At 45.6% G+C, this 18,004-nt stretch overlaps 1 protein-coding gene across 1 annotated transcript in view; it reads right to left on the reverse strand.

The window, feature by feature from the left end:
* ABCA12 (ATP binding cassette subfamily A member 12) overlaps positions 1-17,103 on the reverse strand; it is a 122,464-nt gene extending 105,361 nt beyond the window's left edge. Inside the window, exons 1-3 of the mRNA XM_043525582.1 lie at positions 17,035-17,103; positions 14,304-14,397; positions 2,204-2,351 (exon numbers count right to left, since the gene is read on the reverse strand). Of these exons, the coding sequence (XP_043381517.1) occupies positions 2,204-2,351; positions 14,304-14,397; positions 17,035-17,103 (311 nt within the window). The remainder of the gene's footprint in view (positions 1-2,203; positions 2,352-14,303; positions 14,398-17,034) is intronic.
* Positions 17,104-18,004: the final 901 nt, after the last annotated feature.

Here is an 18,004-nt window from a genome sequence, read left to right on the forward strand (position 1 = left end):
ACCACCTTCTTTAAGAAGCACAAATGATGACTGCCAAAACAGTGAGGGCGGCCTGGTCTACTGGATCAAGCAGTGGACCGGGAATCGAGAGACCAGGCCTCTATTCATTGATCTGCTACTCATCTGCTAGGGGACCTCAGGCAAGTCCAGCCCTTGGTCTATTTAGCAGAGCTGTGAGGAGAAAGGGAATTCTGTTTCATGCAGGATTTCAATATTTTCAGATTTGGTTTCATTCCCATTTGGAACGAAACCCCAAAATTTTGAAATTCTAGGTGAAAGGGGATGGAGCTCCAGTTCTGGGGCAGTTCCCCTGGTGGTCTGCCCCAGAGCTCCCCTGGAAATTGCAGCTCCCAAGACTTCCTGGGTCTTGGCTCCCTATCAGGCAACTCGATAAATGCACAGAGAGCTGGGAGCCCTGAGAACCCCACTCCACAGCTGCCCGCCAGGAAAACTGCAGAGGAATTGAGAAGCCAAAGAGCTTCGGAGCTCGGGTTCCTAGTGCTTCCAGGTTCTCAGCTGTCAAAGAGCTGGGCAGGTGAGGAAATGAGGCAGGTTTCAGAAACCTGGCAGGCTGGATTCCATCAGAGCCCTGCCTGGGTTCCATCACAATTTCAACAAAATCAACCCGTCTCTATGAAATGTTGCATCAGAGCTTTTCCGACCAGCTCTACTACCTAGGTAGCAAACTTTTTAGTGCAAGAACCGTCACTTAGGGTACGTCTGCCGTGCTCTGCCCATTTCCCGAAACAGGAGTGCAAGCGCAAGCAGGACAAGTTCTTCAAATGGGGCCTCATCCAAGTTGCTGGCTCTGGTTGCCGGGAGCGTGCAGACCCAAAAGATGGCTCAGCTGGATGTGTTGACAGGCTGAGACGGTTTCTGGTACAGTGCCACGGAATGGACAGTCAAGTTTTCCCACAGTGCACCACGAACAAAGGGCTACAGCTGGGGAGTGCACTAAGAAACCTGGGATAGGCTGGTCTGGCTCTGGTCTGTGAAGCGCAGTGGGGACGTGTGATCGCGGGTGTGAGATCAGGGTTCAGAAATTCTAAACCCAGGGTCACTATCAGTGTGAACACTCAAGCGCAGGCTTAGAAGCACCGAGCCTGATGACTTGAGACCCACAGCCCCAGGCTTACTCTGCAGTGTAGACACACCCTTACAGTGTGTTCGTATAATGCGGAGCACAATGGTTCCCTGCTCTTGGTTGGGGCCTCTAGACACTAGCTCAGTAGAAATGATAGTAGTCACTCTAACACAAGGTTCCCAGTGTCACCCCAGAGGTACTGGGCCAGATCATCATGTGTGTTCTGCTGATTTCAATGGAACGACAGACCATCTACACCAGCGGAGTATCTGGCCCACCCGCCTCGGGTGATAGATCATCATTCCGAGCTAGGAGAGCTGATTTTCCAAGAGCATCTTTTAGGGCTCAAAGTCGGGCCGGGGTTCTCAACCTTTTCTTTCTGAAGCCCCCCCAACACGCTATAAAAACTCCATGGCTCATCTGTGCCACAACAACTGGTTTTCTGCATAGAAAAGCCAGGACTGGCATCAGGGGGTAGGAAGCAGGGGCAATTGTCCAGGGCCCCACGTCACAGGGGGCACCATAAAGTTAAGTTGCTCAGGCTCCGGGTGATGGAGTTGGGGCTGGGGGCCCTCAGCTGCAGTCCTGCACGGCAGGGCTTTGGCTTTCTGCCCTGGCCCCTAGCGGGTCTAATGCCAGCCATGCTTGGTGGATCCCTTGAAACCCGCCCGTGGCCCACCAGGGGCCCCCGGTTGAGAACCGCTGCTTTAGGGAATATTGACAAAAGATGAGTGCACAGAGGTCCTGCTCGTAAAATCTTAACCCCTGCAGTGGGGATCTACGCCACCCCTGTATTTCTCTGGCAACCTTACTTCAGCCCTCGTGTGTGTGTGTGTGTGCGCATTGAGTGTTGGAAGATTTTCTTATCGTGGAAAGCATCAGGGAATTATAATGTTGGTGCCAGCTCCTTCTATAATTATTTTAATAGAAACATTTTTAAAGTGCCCAGTGGGCAATTTGCCCATTCTTACACACGTTTCTAAAGCATTGTAATGCCTAGAACTGGTCTACCACTCACTGAGAGCGATGCACAGAAATTGCATGCATGCCTGCCCCCATACGTCACTGAATGGCTGGCTCCATAGCCGATAACAACAAGGCAGTTTCATATTCCCTTACCGTCTGACAGGGGAGTTGCCAGGAAGTCTTGGTAACAGATCTTCTGGTGTGTATGGTGCGTCCTTGCATTTGGCATCTGAATCACAGAGCAAGGTTTGTAGGAATGGGAAAAAACCAGCACTGGGGAGGTTCCGAGGAGCTAGATAACCTGGAAAAAAAAATTTTTTTAAATCTAATTCCTGTGACATGGTGTTTTCCTCATTTGAATCTATAATGATTTTCTAAGCTCAGGAGCTTTGGCTTGATTCTCATTTGGTACTTGTGAAGGACATGTCTGCCTATGTTAAGGCTCCTTTAGCCTGCCAGAACCATGACAAGGGGCCTTAGTGTAAATGGGAACCAGTGTTCCTTATTTTTACTAAGGTTTTTGTCAATACACACACAATACAAGCTTTTGAGAAATGGGAAAAAGATGAATATATAAAAGATAAGAAAAGCCATAGAACTGTGATGGCTAGTTCCTGTTTTTGAAAGGCAGGACTTAGCTCCAGCATAATGGCTAAACATCCATAATCACAGGGTGGATCTTCAGGGTTTGCTTGGGACAACCTCTTTGCAGGACCACTGGCTTCTGTATCCAGTCCCCAGTGAAGTAATGACTCCATTGTGGCTTTTGCTACAAGCTTCATAGATGGGGCAGTGCAGGAGCAGATCTGGAACCAGACGGCTTCCCCTAGTGTGCTGTCTCGTCTGTGCTGATCTAGGCACAAAGGGGGATGGAGCTACCAATGCCTGTCCATTGGCCTCAACTTGTTTGGGAAAAGCAGTATCAGCCTCACAGTGGCTGCATTCCCCCCACTCTCCCACATCCCGTGTTCAGTGATCCATGATCCATGTAGCCAGTCCAGGGGAGTGAGTGGGTGCCTTTATGTCCCCTTCCTCCCTTGTGTTAACCCATAGCCAGGGCCAGAATTGAGCTTAAGGGTATTGCAACAAAACACCCGTGGCTGGCCCATGTCGGCTGACTCAGGCTCACAGGGCTCGAGCTGCGGGACTGTAAATCTGTCGTGTAGATGTTTAGGGTCGGGCTGGGTCCTGGGACCCTGTGAGGCAGGAAGGTCCCAGAGCCAGGCTTCAGCCCAAGCCTGAACATCTACACTGACATCTTATAGCCCCACAGGCCCAAGCCTGCTGACCCAGGCCAGCCTCGGGTGTTTCACTGCAGTGTAGTCATATCCAAAGACCCAGATCCTCAATGGTATTTAATGGGGTCTATGTGATTAGAGAGGCCAGCATTTTAAATACAGTTTGCCCTGCCCTGCCCTTTGCCAGCCAACATGGCTCATTAAAGACCCTTATTTTCAGTGACGGCACCTCTAGTAAATCCTGAAGCTCTTTCATTTAATCACAGCCTATGAGAAGAGATGCACAAGTAATAAAAAACACCTGGCAAAGAAGGCTGCTCTTATTTCTTATACGGAAATGAGTCAGCCACCTGGAAACTCTGTGTGGCCTGTAGTGGCAATTGATTAGCTTGTCCTTTAACCACAACAGACGACCAGTCACACCTTTTCCTGATCGGCTCACCACTTTCTCTCCATCTCTTTTTTGGGCCCGAGCATTAGACCTATTAAGTGTATTAGCGGTCAGCAATGCCTGCAAAGCTGAAACGACAGCCTGAACGGTCCCAGTGGTAACATCGGTGTTAGCAACATAGCAAACACTGGGAACATACGGCTCTGAGTCAATGGGATAAATACATTTAAACCCAGGGAATATAAAGAGAACGGTTTCCTTGCATTCCAGGACCCAGGTTTTCATCTGCAAGGGTAACCCTCGGGGCAGTGTGTGTTACAGGGCCCTGCTGTGACAATCCACAGAGGTTACATTGTGTTGCCCCCACCCTTTAGCTCAAGCTGTAGTGGTTCGTGCATTTAGCTCTGCAGGTTCCCAGGTCAATCCACAGTGTTTCAGCCATGATGGTGACTCGCACACCAGCTCCCGGAGAGGCTGGTGCCTTCATATCAATGTCGCAAAGGCACCAGCTGTGGGCTGTATTCCACCCACTTTATGCCATTGCTGGCGGCTACGACAAACAGATCCTTGTTGCAACTGCCCTGGATCCAGCCGCTTGTTTTTCCTGATGTGTGCCATTGCTGATCTGGTCCCTTAAAGGCACAGTCCACTACCCTGTACCTTGGTGTAGAAATGGGGAGAGGACAGCAAAGGTGCCTTGAAGCTGTTTTTGCACCTCCTTGACTTGCAGCCCCTCCCCAGGTAAGTTACGGGAGCCACAAGGTTAGGGGTAACTAAGGACTGTACTGCGGCCCAGCACAGCTGGAATGTGATGCGCAGCTGCCATGTCTACTCGTTCCCCTAGCTCGCCTCTAGCAGGTCTTCTATGCTGGAGCTGCAAAGGTCGGTTACAGAGAGCTGTCCTGGCAGCTCTCTGCCACCCAGAGAGCCCCTGGCACTGGGGGCATTCCCTGCCATCTTTACAGTCTCTTTATGCCAGTGGAGCGTGTTACTGGGCAAGCAGGACAAGTTCTTCAAATGGTGTCTCATCCACCTCTGACCACTCCTGGTCTCTCTGAGAGCACCCCTCTAGCTGTCACCTTTCTCAGGATGGAATCATGCCATTCTCCCACTCTTAGACCAGGCCACCAACCCCTGTGATTAACCGCAATTCCCAGCAGACCTGGCTTCTGTTCAGTACCCGCAGTTCATTTCCTCCTGCGGCAACGACCGTGGTAACCAACGGTCTTCTTAAGGGCAAGTATTATTTATTTGGGACAAAAGCATTTCAGAGAAAACAGATCTTAAAACAACAAACAAACTATGTGGGGAGCAGGGAGCCAAGATGGGGCAGCCAGGCTCCTGGTGGGGAGCTAGAAGCTGGGCTACTGGCAGGGAGCTGAGCGCAGAGCTGAGAGCCCGGTCTCTCAGCCCCCCACACTGCCCCTCTTAAGTCAATGGAAGCGGTCCTGGAGAGGACACGAACCACCGACAGAAGAAAGGCAGTGCGGGCAGATGAATCACCGCAGTAATTACTGCGGTGGCTGTAAGTCAACCTAACATAGGTCGACTTAAGTTTATAGTGTAGACATGCCCTTAGTAGTCAGATTCCATACCAGTATTCTTAGGTGGTTACAAAGCATCACCACATCCATCGCAGAGCAGAAACCAGGAAGTTCTGAGCTTTCACCCTCAACTCTGCCTCTGGCTGGCCATATGGCCTTTGGTAAGCCCCCAGCCCCAAGGGGCACCCAGGGCAGGAGTTGTACCTCACAGAACCCCTGGCTTTGTGGAGGAAACAATGTAAAGCAACGGCAGCCCTTCACTGTCACTGAAAGCGTGCGGCAACACGTCCAAGGAAACGCCTGCCCTAGTCTTTCCCCCGCTGCGATGAGGGCAGTTTACAGCAGCATCTTTGTGTCCAAGTGGATTCACCCACCCTGACAATGTGGTTCAGAAGCCAGAGTCTGATCTTTTTAATAAGACATCCAATGGCACTCTGCCTTTGCTAGCAATGAACGCCAGCGCATTCACACCCCTCTCAGGCAAAACCATGTTCCCTTTCTAAAAACGCTTTAGGTTTCTTAATTCTTTACTAACTCTTAAAGAAAAGTACATAAATCCCAACCAAACAAAACTCACAGCACAATGAGATGCAGACCCACGCCTGGATCCATCTGGGTAGGCGTCCGCACCCATGGAGAGACATAGTAGGCCACATCTGCAGCTGCTGTAAATCAGTATAGCTCGATTATAGAGCTGATTGGGCACTGGAATGCCAGTTCCCCAGGAAATTCCAACATTTTGACAGTTGTTTGAGTTCCAAATTGGAACAAAAAGTCAAAAAATTTGAAATGTCCTGCAGAATGGAAATTCCAAAAGAAAAAATTGATTTGGAACCATCAAAAGGTTTCATTTTGATTGAATGAAAACACTTTGCTTTGATTATGCTGAAACATTATAAATTATTGATTATATATATATTTATATTATATATAAAACATTAAAATTAATATTTGAATAGGATATACACGTTTAATCAAAATATCTTGAAACAACAAAGTCTAAAAAGAAACTTTTCTACCATATCAAAATGAAATGTTTTGACGTTATTAAAACAGTAAAGTCAAAATGGTTCATTTTGACACTTTTCCACCTTAAAATCTGTCAAAATCAATATGTTCCCATGAAATGTTTCGGTTTTGACAAAACTGCATTTTCTGATGGAAAACTGTTCCATCGAAAATTTTTCAACCCGTTCTACTAGACTAAAGCCACTAAAGCTACACAGATTTGCACCAGATGAGAATTTGGTCTGCTGATTTCATTGGCGCTTCCCATGAGCACAGGAGTCCTCTTGCAGGATTGGGGCCCAGAGGAATACAGCCATGATCCCTGAGATGCAAACATGACATGCTTAACAATATTCATGCGAGAATGTTCATTGAAGTCAATGAGACTGCTCATGTGAGGGAAGGTAAGCAAGCACTTAAGTGTTTGTAGGATCAGGGCCATCATTACCAACACCAGGCAAAGGAAATCAAACTTACATATCTTGCATTTTCTACTTTAAACTTCCAGAGGTTTGTCTCTTTTACTTATTAATTTTTGTACGGGAAAAACCAGCACAGGAGCATGAGATAATGGTAAATGCTAATGACAAACATAGAGCGAGAGGCTCAGTTGGTTGTAAACCCACAGAGAGAAGCTGATTTACACCAGCTGAGGATCTGGCATGTCATCTGTTGACCAATACACTTCTCTACCTTTTCCTTATTCTCTTTGATTGGCCATTCTCCAACCCTGGTTAAAATGCAGTCTTGGCATGAGAATATGCAACTCCCATTTGGAAGTTACGCCAATTTATACCAGGACTGAATCTGCTCTGCTAACTTACGCACTGGCTTCCTACTACTGCTGTCCTTAATTAATTTCATCTTACATGTCTACATCCTGTATTTCTGGTTTTTAGTGCTTCACTTTTTCACTTCACGTTCTCTGTATTCATCTTCTACCTTGCAGCACCTGCCAACGTTTATATTCTGTACTACAAGATGGATGGAGTCTGAATGGTTACTTCTCAGGCCTTAAAAATGTTTGCTCCTTGCCATTTAAGAATATTTTTCCTCCCCCTATTCATTCTTTACTTGTTTCAGGCAACTTTTATGACCTTTTGGTCCATCGGCCCTCTCTCCCTCCCTCGCAGAACTACCACTTTCTTGGGGTAAGAAACTTCTCTTACTCTCAACTTTGCCATATCATGCCATCATATTATAAACCTTATCAGGTCCTCCCATGCTCCATACATAAGACACGTGGACTCCATAGAACACTCAGCCTGTCAAATAGTGCATTAAACGTATTTGTGGATAAATTTGTTCATTAAAAAGCACTGTGTTTAATCCGAATGGTGTTTTGTCATTCGGAACTCATTAGATGTCTATTGTCATTTATACAGTAGTTACTAAAATTTTACAAAATGTATAGTAAAAATATTTACATGAAAATTGACCTTGTTGGACTTTTCCACACAAAATGTTTAAATCTGCTGCGCATGCCATCTTCTCCCTTACCCCAGACACCATTCCCTCTCTCACTCTGTGCTCCCATCCCCATCACGTCCCTCCCTTATGCTGGCAAGGAACTGTGACTTTATTTCCTGGCCCAGTCATATGGCCATGGTCAGGAAGATAAAGATCAAAACCCCTGTCTCATGACACATGACTCCAGTGGCTAATGTTACACCCTTTGTGAAAAACATCAACTCCGTGCCTCCAACCCAGTGCTGCTTGGTGAAGCTCCAGAATTTGTTGTTCCCAGCTTCAGATAAACCACACCCCAAACTAACATTAAGCCAGTTCATAACTTGGCGGTTACATTCACATCAGCCATTGTTTGCTGTTGTAGCCTCTCTAAGCTCTCTCAGTGTTTCATATGCACCGTCACTGTTTGGCTCAGGACGCTGGTAATACACACTCCACCATATTTTCACAAGCACAGATTCTACCTCATGTTCCTCCATTGAGAAATATTCATTTGATACAGGCTAGGGCTACTTCTAGATATATCGTTGCACTCTTGGCTCTGCAACCTAAACCACCTCTTCTATTTAGTTTATAACCAGGAATTGGGGTAACCCATTAATAATTCTCACCTCACCCTCTTCTCAAATTACCAGTTATATTCAGGTCTTATTGAGAATTTCTGCCAGGGCACGTCATGAGGTGATAAAAGGGGGCTAGGGAGTGAGGAGAGGTTAGACACCACTAACCTAATACCGGCGTTCCAGCGAGTCCATTTTTGCTTATTTGCCTTCTCATGGACTATATGAGAACGTGTAGCTTTTAATTCAGACTGCTGCATCATGTGCTTCTTCTTACACTACTGAATTATTCCTCCTTGTTCAACTTCTTCCTTCCCCCTGCCAGGACTGTAGTTACTGTCTGATTGCTTTTTAATGGATATATCGTTCCAGTGGTACTTCTGCCATCTTCCTTTTCCTTAGAAGATTTCATTGTGTGACCTGAAAGCTGCTCAGAACTTCCCAGTCTTTCCCCAAATCCATGTTTATCCCTTTAATTGGTGACTAAAACTTAATTGTGAAGAATAATTTGACAAACTCTGTACCAAATGCAACTATTAACCTCCGGGCCTGGCATCCGACTGTTTATTAGAGTGCAATTGGCAAAGCTAAAGAAAAAATTGGAAGTTTTGTTCAAATATTTGCCCATCCATGTGGATGCTTCTCCCAACCTTATCCAGGGAATTCTGACATGTTGGTTCTACAGAAACAAGATTCATCTGCTTCCAGCTGGGCTGGAAGTTGTACAAGAACAGCCTCTCTAATTTTATTTTGGCACTTCCACATCCAGCTGAAACCCAGAAATGCAGAACAGTGGGAGAAGTGAAATATAATGAAAGAAAAGTAGAATATCCAAAAAAAGATTTGGTTTGAAGTTTTCAATGGTAGTTGAGGGGATCAAAATCCTTATATTATCTGAATCTATACACCCATGTCTAGTATCAACTAGGTAGCATCAACTGCTATCAATTTTCGCCTTCCTCTGTAGCATGGGGCACGGATCACTTGCTGGAGGATTCTCTGCTCCTTGAGGTCTTTAAACTACAATTTGAGGACTTCAATAGCACAGATATAGGTGTGAGGTTTTTTTTTTGTGGGAGTGGTGGGTGAAATTCTGTGGCCTGCGTTGTGCAGGAGGTCAGACTAGATGATCATAATGGTCCCTTCTGACCTAAATATCTATGAATCTATGAATCTATAAACTGATCCAGATGAGTCAAGATCTGAACCTTCCCAAATTAAAGGCAACTATTCAGCTAAAAGCACCAGTATGAATATGAGGTTTCAATTTACTCCATTATAAGCACGAGGGCCAGACACTAAAGAAGATCCAGAATTTCCTAAAGTTTGGGGTTTTCAGATCCAGGGCCTTGGAGCAGGCCTCTCACAGGCTGAATGAGAAAATACTGAAGTGCACAAAAATGGAAAGAAAGTTAAATGAACTCCTTCAATCCTTAGAAAATATCTGAATCTCGCTCTGGATAGAAGACTGAGGTTGTTCCTATTTTACCAAATCTCATTTGCTTATCCCTCCTTTATTTACCGGTACATTGAGTGATGAGGCATTACCCCAACACTATCAACATGGGGTAAAGAGTCTTGTTAAAATATTGACCACTTCTTCCCTAGCGACAACTATGTGGCCTTTAAGGACAATTGACATAAGAGCCATTGGCATCTCTCCGAAATGTAGCTCTGACACCAAATACACATTTTAAAAAAATCAAATAACTTCAGAATTATCTGCTGAATGACCCAATAACTGGCTGGTCCATCCCTAGCTTTATGAATCTGGTAATAAGATATTGCACATGAATACAGGGAAAAGGATCTCATTAAAAATGTTTACCAGCTGGTCTCTGCTGCCAGCCGTTTAGTGTATTGTGATATATTGACAACAGAGTTGTTGGCATCTCTCCAAAAGTCAAGACTGAACTTGGCCCAGGAGAAACAAGCAGGCGTCACCAACTGACAAAAGTTTTACCATTGACTTCAATGGGAGCAGAGTGAGGTCGGTGCCGACTGCTTTTAGAAATCCCACTCTAACTAAGGCTTTTCCCCTTCATTTTCACAGCCACGATATCAGTGCCAGCTGTGGTTAGTCTCTGGGGTGCCACAAGTACTCCTTTTCTTAGTGCCATCTGTGGCCAGCTGGCTCCCACTTGGTCTTCTGCCTGAGCACAGTCTGCTGGTAGCCTCATACCAACCATTTGTTGTGGTGATCTCAATCCAGTGCCTAATGGGCAGGTCTCCACATAGTAACAGTCACCATCAAAACCGATACTAACTGGCAGCCTGTCCCACAGAGATGCCAGGGCTCAGCTCTATCGGCCGTCCCTGCGTGACAGTTTTGTATCAGCAAAGAGAGAAGGAAACCTGCAACATCAATGAGCCCTGAACTAGCTCCCTAAAAATGTGATGGGGGTTGCCACATTCTTTAGCGGGAGAACGAGGTAAACTAGTCTGAAAACGCAAAACAAGTTTTCTAAACTATAGATTCCAATTCTCAGGTTCGGTTGAACTGTGCTTGGCAAGGGAACCAGGGCAGGGAGCAAAGGTGGCCTTAAAGAACCAATCTAGCCAGCTGATCCTGAGGCAGACTCATCCCTTGGTGCAATTTATAGCCACCTGGGCTGCTAGGTAGCAGTTATTGACTTGTCTGCGTGCTGTCCTTCAGGGTGCTTGTGATCTGCTTTGCCCTGGGGCAAAGGTTCTTCCCTCCTGTGTTACAAGAAGTTTTTTTAAAGTATCGTTTGTTAAAAGAAAAACTTCAAAATGATCAAAAATGTAACCTTTTATCAAAGCTTTCCAATACAGAAGAGAACATGAAGCAAGGCCCCGACCCACGAAAGCATTCAAGCACGTGCTTAATTTTAAACACGTGTTTAGTCCTCTTGCCTTCAATGGGATTACTCATGAGCTTAACGTTAAACACAGGATCATGCCCTTAGTGTCTGGAAGCTCATTTTACCAGCTAATTTAGGGATCATGAGTGAAATCCTGGCTCATTGAAATCAGCAGCAAAACTTCCATTGACTTCAGTGGGGCCAGGATTTCACCCCATGAACGATGCTGCATTGGAAGTGCAGGTTTCCCCTGTACCGCCCATGAAGTCAATGGGAGTTGAGGATGCTCAGCACCTTGCAGGATCCATTCTACTCGTGTTCAGATATGATTGTCCTCTCTGTAGTACCTGAGCGCTTTCCAGATGCGCCTTTGTGACTCGCATCTGTCACCTGGGGTTCTTTCTTTCTCTCTTCCTAGCCCCAGAGTGAAACTGTTCAGGGCTTTTTAAATGTCTGTTATTTTAAAAATGTAATATATGTATCTGCTGCTTCTGCTACACTAGTAGGACCCTATGTAAATCCTGGCTCATGTGCCACAGGCAAATTGTACAACCTCTACTTTTAAACGGAGGTGTGGCATTTTCCAGTATTAATCTGATAATCATTATCTCATGCCTTATCATCTCCCTCTTGAGTTACTAACTTAGAGCCCAATCCTGCAAGCAGTACTCCCCTCTGAGGCCAGTGGGAGTTCCACACTCGGTGGGCTTTCAGTGTCCACCCACCCAGTCCTTGCTCATGGGTAGCACAGCCCTCCCGCTTTGTACATTACAATACAAAGGTGTCTGGGCAGAGCTTAGACTCAAGACTGGCTTTCAGCACAAGGATCATCTTTCTCTCTGCACTAGACCCTACCCCCGAGATTACAAGTGTCAAAACCAGGGACATGCTGGATGATGGAAAGTGGGGCAGGGAGGAGAGCATTCTTCATGGAGGGCCCCCAGATGAGGAACCCTTTCAGGGCAGAAATGAGGTACGCTCCTGACACATTAAGAGCACACAGTGCATGGTTCTGCTTTGCGCACAGGCCTTTCCTCGGCGAAGCAGGCTGTGAATCAGCCCAGTGACATCTCCTTTGTAAACTGTGTCGAGCACGATTCCTCAGAAAGTCCATGTCATTGGAAGAGCGGAGCTTATGGTCTAACTGGAGAGCGATGTACTTGCACTTGGCATTACAGTGATGGGTGCATTGTAACTGGGCAGCTAAGTAAGAATATCAAACAGTTGTTTGAATCTGGTTGTGGTTTTCAAGACATCATGCACTGAATAGAAGACGGGGATCAGTCTCCTAGGGAGAGCATATACTGAGAATAGAAAGATGTGAGGGGGCAACTGAAAGGAAAGGAAAGGAGTAGAATAAAAAGGTGGAGGAGAGGGACAGGAAGGTTTGGTGGGGTCGGGCAAGTGCTAGTCAGGGCGAGGAGTTTAATTTATGTTCCTCGGCAGACTGAGTGGCTTGAGCCCTTAGGGATAGATTCTATCTTGTACACGTTCCCATGACCTGTAAAACCATCTGGGTTGCCTGGATGGCGCAGAGTGATGTTTTTTCCATAGTTACTGTACCAACTAGTTAATTTTTCCACTGCAAGAGTGAATATTTTACTAGGCATAGCAAATAATGTACCTGACCCATTTCAGCTCTTTTTCTGTTCCTGAATTATCTGTGAACAGCACATTATTATTACAATGTGTACTGTTGTTGCAGCTAGAGGCATCAGTCTGTGCTAGGCGCTGTACAGATATGCAATAAAAAGATACTCCCTACCCCAAAAACCTCACAATCTATTTATTCATTATTGAACATTAGTCACTGAATTATTCCAGATCTGCCGATTGCATATGAGCCTGTCCTATGGAGAATTTGATATTAAGATGTGAGCTGTGTTAGTCTTGACTGGACATAGTTGCAGATCTCATGGTACTTTTATGTTCTTAAACTGAGGTTTTCCGTGAGAATCTTTAAGCATACAAAAGTCGGTGTCTGAGAAGCTCGTTCTATCTCTCTGCAGCTTATTCTCTTTCCTGACTGTGCTAGCTACATGTAATAATCTGTCCATCGCTACGTGATTGTAAACAATTCCTTACCTACGCTTAGTGACTGCATCCTTAAAAATATGCACTACAACTGGTCAGGAAGCATGGGGTGCTGTAGCCCTGCCCCTGACATTTCTCTCATATTTCTTGTCCTACTCTCGCCATGCACCCTACATCACAACTTGCAAGGGGGTCCTTAGCAGGCAGACTTATGGCTGTTTCTGTGGTGGCTGCACCAAGGGAATCCTGCTTTGGCCAGATACAGGGGTTTTAGGGCCCTTTACAGTGCTACAGTCCTTTTCCGTACTGTAACAGGGCCACAGCAGGGAGGAGGATTTCACCCCATATTTCCAAGTGTTCCTCTGCAACTACAAGAACTAAAAACCTACTTTTTTACAAAAATGAAAGCCGAGCACGTAGTCACATGACTCCCAGAGGTGAAGCTTTACAACAAAACAGCAAATATTGCTCATCATATGATAAAATCCCAAGAGTTGGCAACACTGGTTATGTGCAAACCAAATGGAATACATTTAAGACCAGATCTTCAGCTGGCATAAAGAGGCAGATCTCTTTCACCCATTTACACCAGCTAAGGGTATGGGCCCAGATCCATAGAAGTATTTAGGCTCCTAACTTCTGATTACAGTGGAAGTTAGAAGCCTAAATACCCCTGTGGATCTGAGCACGGGCCATTAGCTTTGTACTTACTTTCTTTGCTGAATAGAATATCAGAGTTGGAAGGGACTTCCAGAGGTCATCTAGTCCAACCCCCTGCTCAAATCAGGACCAATCCCCAATTTTTGCCCCAGATCCCTACACGGCCCCCTCAAGGATTGAACTCACAACCCTGGGTTTAGCAGGCTGATTGTCTCATACTGCCCTCTCTCCCATTGTTTATCTAGGGGGTTATATTGCCCCCCATTACAGTAGTACCTGAGAAGATCTCAATGGGGAATATGTGTAAACCCACTTTAACTATGAAGGTAATATGAAAGACCTGTAAACAAAAATAACCTCAGAAAAGCAGACATTTTGTATGCAGCATTCCGTACCTAAGGAAATTTCATCTGGAAACTATAAAGAATTGTACACGTAAAGGAACCAAATACTTAAAAGTAATATGTCCGTCACTGAAATGGGAACTAAATCCCAAAGATATAGAAATGTTCCAGTTACTTACAGTTTGGTTGTGGTTCCGGAGGGAATCTGATTCGGACAATAGCCAGGATTATAAAAACAATCAAAGGCCAGGAAATTAAGGTGAACGACCAAAGCTATAAAACAGGAATAAAGGCATATTTGTTATATTGGTGGTATTGGTGAGCACCAGAACTTGGTTAGAAAGTACAAGTACCAATATGTATGTATCATAAATAGTATGCTGTAAATAGTGGTTGTCTTGTTTTGAGAGGCCGTGTTGCTTTGGGCTCGTCTTCACTATGAGCAAAATTGGCACTGCTGCAATCGATGCAGCGGCATCGATTTAGCCGGTCTAGTGAAGACACACTCAATCGATGGAGAGCGCTCTCCCATCGATTTCTGTACTCCACCTCAACGAGAGGCAGAAGCAATGTCAGCGGGAGAGCGTCTCCCGTCAACATAGCATAGTGTGGACCCCGCGGTAAGTAGATCTAAACTACGTCGACTTGAGTTACACTACCAACCTAACTCAAATTGCATAGCTTAGATTAACCAGCAGCTGTAGTGAAGACAAGCCCTTAGTAGCTAGAACAGGGATACAGAAAAGTAGGGTTCTACTCCCATCTCTGCTGCTGGGTGAGCTTGGGCAAATCACTTCGCTGCTCTGAGCCTCCCCATTTGTAAAGTGGAGATGAGGATAGTGACCTCCAAGTGCTTTGACATCTACTGATGATAAAAACTGGGGTATTACTATTATATGTACACTATTAAAAACCAGGTAGTATTTATAAGGGCAATAGAATTGCAAAATGACCTTAAGGTGATTCACTTGGAAATACCGAAACACAGGAAGGTTCATCTCTTAGATGGAGATAACGTTATACACCTTGAGATAGTGCTAGATAATAGTAATAGCAGGAGTGTAAAAGTTCCTGGGATGGTGGATATTTGCCAGAAGTCAAAGCGTGAGAGGACTGTTTTACTGTCAGCTGTGCTCAAAGCCGACCCATTTTAAACATATTTTTCAACAATATTCACAATTTTAAAAAAAAGATATTATCCACACAGTTTTCCAAAAGGTGATGAAATGTTCTCTTTACTGAAAACCCAGAGTTAGTCCCATTGCCTAGGAACCTGATTCGTCTCTGAGATACACCATCAGCGGGAGGATGGATCAGAGGAACTCCAGCAAGGCCAATGGAGCATGTGGACTTACGCCTGTGTAACTGACAGCAGAGCTGATTTCTAGGAGTGGGACAGAGAGTCTTTGCATTGTCCAATGGGGGAAACAACTCCACCAAAGCAGACACAGGAAAATGCTCCTTCCCATTCAGCGGCTATTTGCACAGTTTCAGCATTCAGCAACATTTGAGCCTGTACAGACAACTGATTTACATGCCTTTTCATCTCTGTGCTATTTAGAACACCAACATGTCACTGAAAATAGTACCTTTATCATCCTTTTATATTATTACCCACTTTCTCCTCCTCCCTTGCAACCAAATCTCTGATGCATGCTGTTTAATTAAGAATACCTTGTGCACGTACACACACACACATGCAGTATTTCTAATGTAAACTCCTGCAAAGTAATTGCAGGCCAGGGTGTTGGGAGCAGCACAAGAATCAATGAGAGATGAATAAACACTGCTGCTTATGAGGAGGCTAGGAAGATCTGCAGGGCTGCTGGGTGCACCATGGGAGGAAATGCATTCTGAGTTTCTCTCTATAGACAAGTCCTTGTTCCTTAGAGTTTGGGGCCAAAATGGCCCCATGTTCACCATCCTCGAGAAGTTTCCCCTTAGCAGCGCTCCTTTGACAGAATTAGATTTAGCTGCAGACATAAGAACGGTCATATTGGGTCAGATCAAAGGTCTATCTAGCCCAGTATCCTGTCCCCGACAGTGGCCAATGCCAGGTGCCCCCGAGGGAATGAACAGAACAGGTAATCATCAAGTGATCCATCTACTGTCGCCCATTCCCAGCTTCTGGCAAACAAGAGGCTAGAGACACCATCCCTGCCCATCCTGGCTAATAGCCATTGATGGATCTATCCTCCATGAATGTATCTTGTTCTTTTTTGAACCCTGTTATAGTCTTGGCCTTCACAACATCCTCTGGCAAAGAGTTCCACAGGTTTAATGTGCATTGTGTGAAGAAATACTTCCCTTTGTTTGTTTTAAACCTGCTGCCTATTAATTTCATTTGGTGACCCCTAGCTCTTGTGTTCTGAGAACACTTCCTTATTCACTTTCTCCACACCTGTCATGATTTTAGAGACCTCAATCATATCCTCCCTTAGGTGTCTCTTTTCCAAGATGAAAAGTCCCAGTCTTATTAATCTCACCTCATTTGGAAGCTGTTCCAGACCCCTAATCATTTTGTTGCCCTTTTCTGTACCTTGCACTCTGCCCACCTGGAGCTAGCGGCAGGATCAGGTCCTTAGTTCAGACAGTGAAAATACCTGATATGGCCATGTTCCTGCATCAGGTCCTCCCAGCATGGACCTCTGGACCCCTGTAGAGCCCCACTGACTTCCGTGGAACTCCACCTGTGTGCCCAGGGTCCATACTGGTGGATCCCGATGCAGGATCAGAGCCTTTGACTTCAGCTGATGCAAAAATACAAGTTTTCACTTCCAGCCCCTCCTCCTCTCTCTACACATGTCACTTGCTCCTAAAGGCTTTAAAAACTACTGAACTCCCCTTCCCTCCATTCCATTGCCTCATTCTCTCTCCTCACCCCTCCAGCAGCTTCATTTTCATACTCACAGGCTGCCTCTTGACGCTCAGCCAGTTTTTCCACAGCAGGATCCGCAAGTGCTGAAAGAGTGAAGCCATCCTTGGGAGAGCTCAAGCAAAAGCAGACGAGCTGCTTCCTCCCTCTCCCCTCAGTCTCAGAAAGCCAAAACTTATGCTCTGACCCAACCAGATTTGCTGCGTCCAGCATACGAGCCCCTTCCTCCTCCCCACAGCATAGCTTTGGAGCAGCTACCTCAGCCGCTCGTAGCTGCTGTATTCTCAGTAAATCTAGCTCCCTTCTCCACTGCAATAGCTCCTAGCAAAGGCAACAGGTTATTCTTCTAATGGTGAGGAGACAGACGCAGCAGCCTGTAGTGGCTTGTGTTAATTATAATATCCAGTCTCTCTTAACTGTGCTTTGTTCAGTCCCTGAGTGATAAAATGGGTGGCATTCCAAGATGCGTCTGCTGAAGTTGCTACATGCCTTGATGAAACTACCTATCTGCCCACACATAGCACCTGAGGAAGAGGTGTCATAAAAAATTCATGACTCGGCTGCTTGCCAGGCCCGTATGACAGATCATATTTCTCTGCCCTCCTTTAATACACACGCAATGGCTGGGAGTCAAAACCAGCAGCAGCGACATGTGCATTCTTTGCTTAGCTGAAGTCAGATTAGCTGTGTACACATGGGGGTTCTCTATCAAATCTCAGCTTAACGGAACTTATGATAAGAATGGTAAGGATGGAAAAATACATCCATTGCCTGTAAAATTCAACCACCAGGGACTGATCCAAAGGCCCAGATTTCTAACTTGGGCTTCCTTCCTGTAGGCTCAATCATGCAATCTTCACTCAGGCCAAACTCTCATTGAACTCCATGTGACAGATGCAACGGAATGGGAATTTTGCTGCAGGATTGAGCCTTTTGTGAGGTTAATTCAGATCACAGTGTTATTTAAACATCATTTTTTTGTTGGTGAGTTTTCCTGCTAGTAGC

The sequence above is a fragment of the Chelonia mydas genome, chromosome 11 (assembly GCF_015237465.2).
Source record: "Chelonia mydas isolate rCheMyd1 chromosome 11, rCheMyd1.pri.v2, whole genome shotgun sequence".
NCBI lineage: Eukaryota > Metazoa > Chordata > Testudines > Cheloniidae > Chelonia > Chelonia mydas.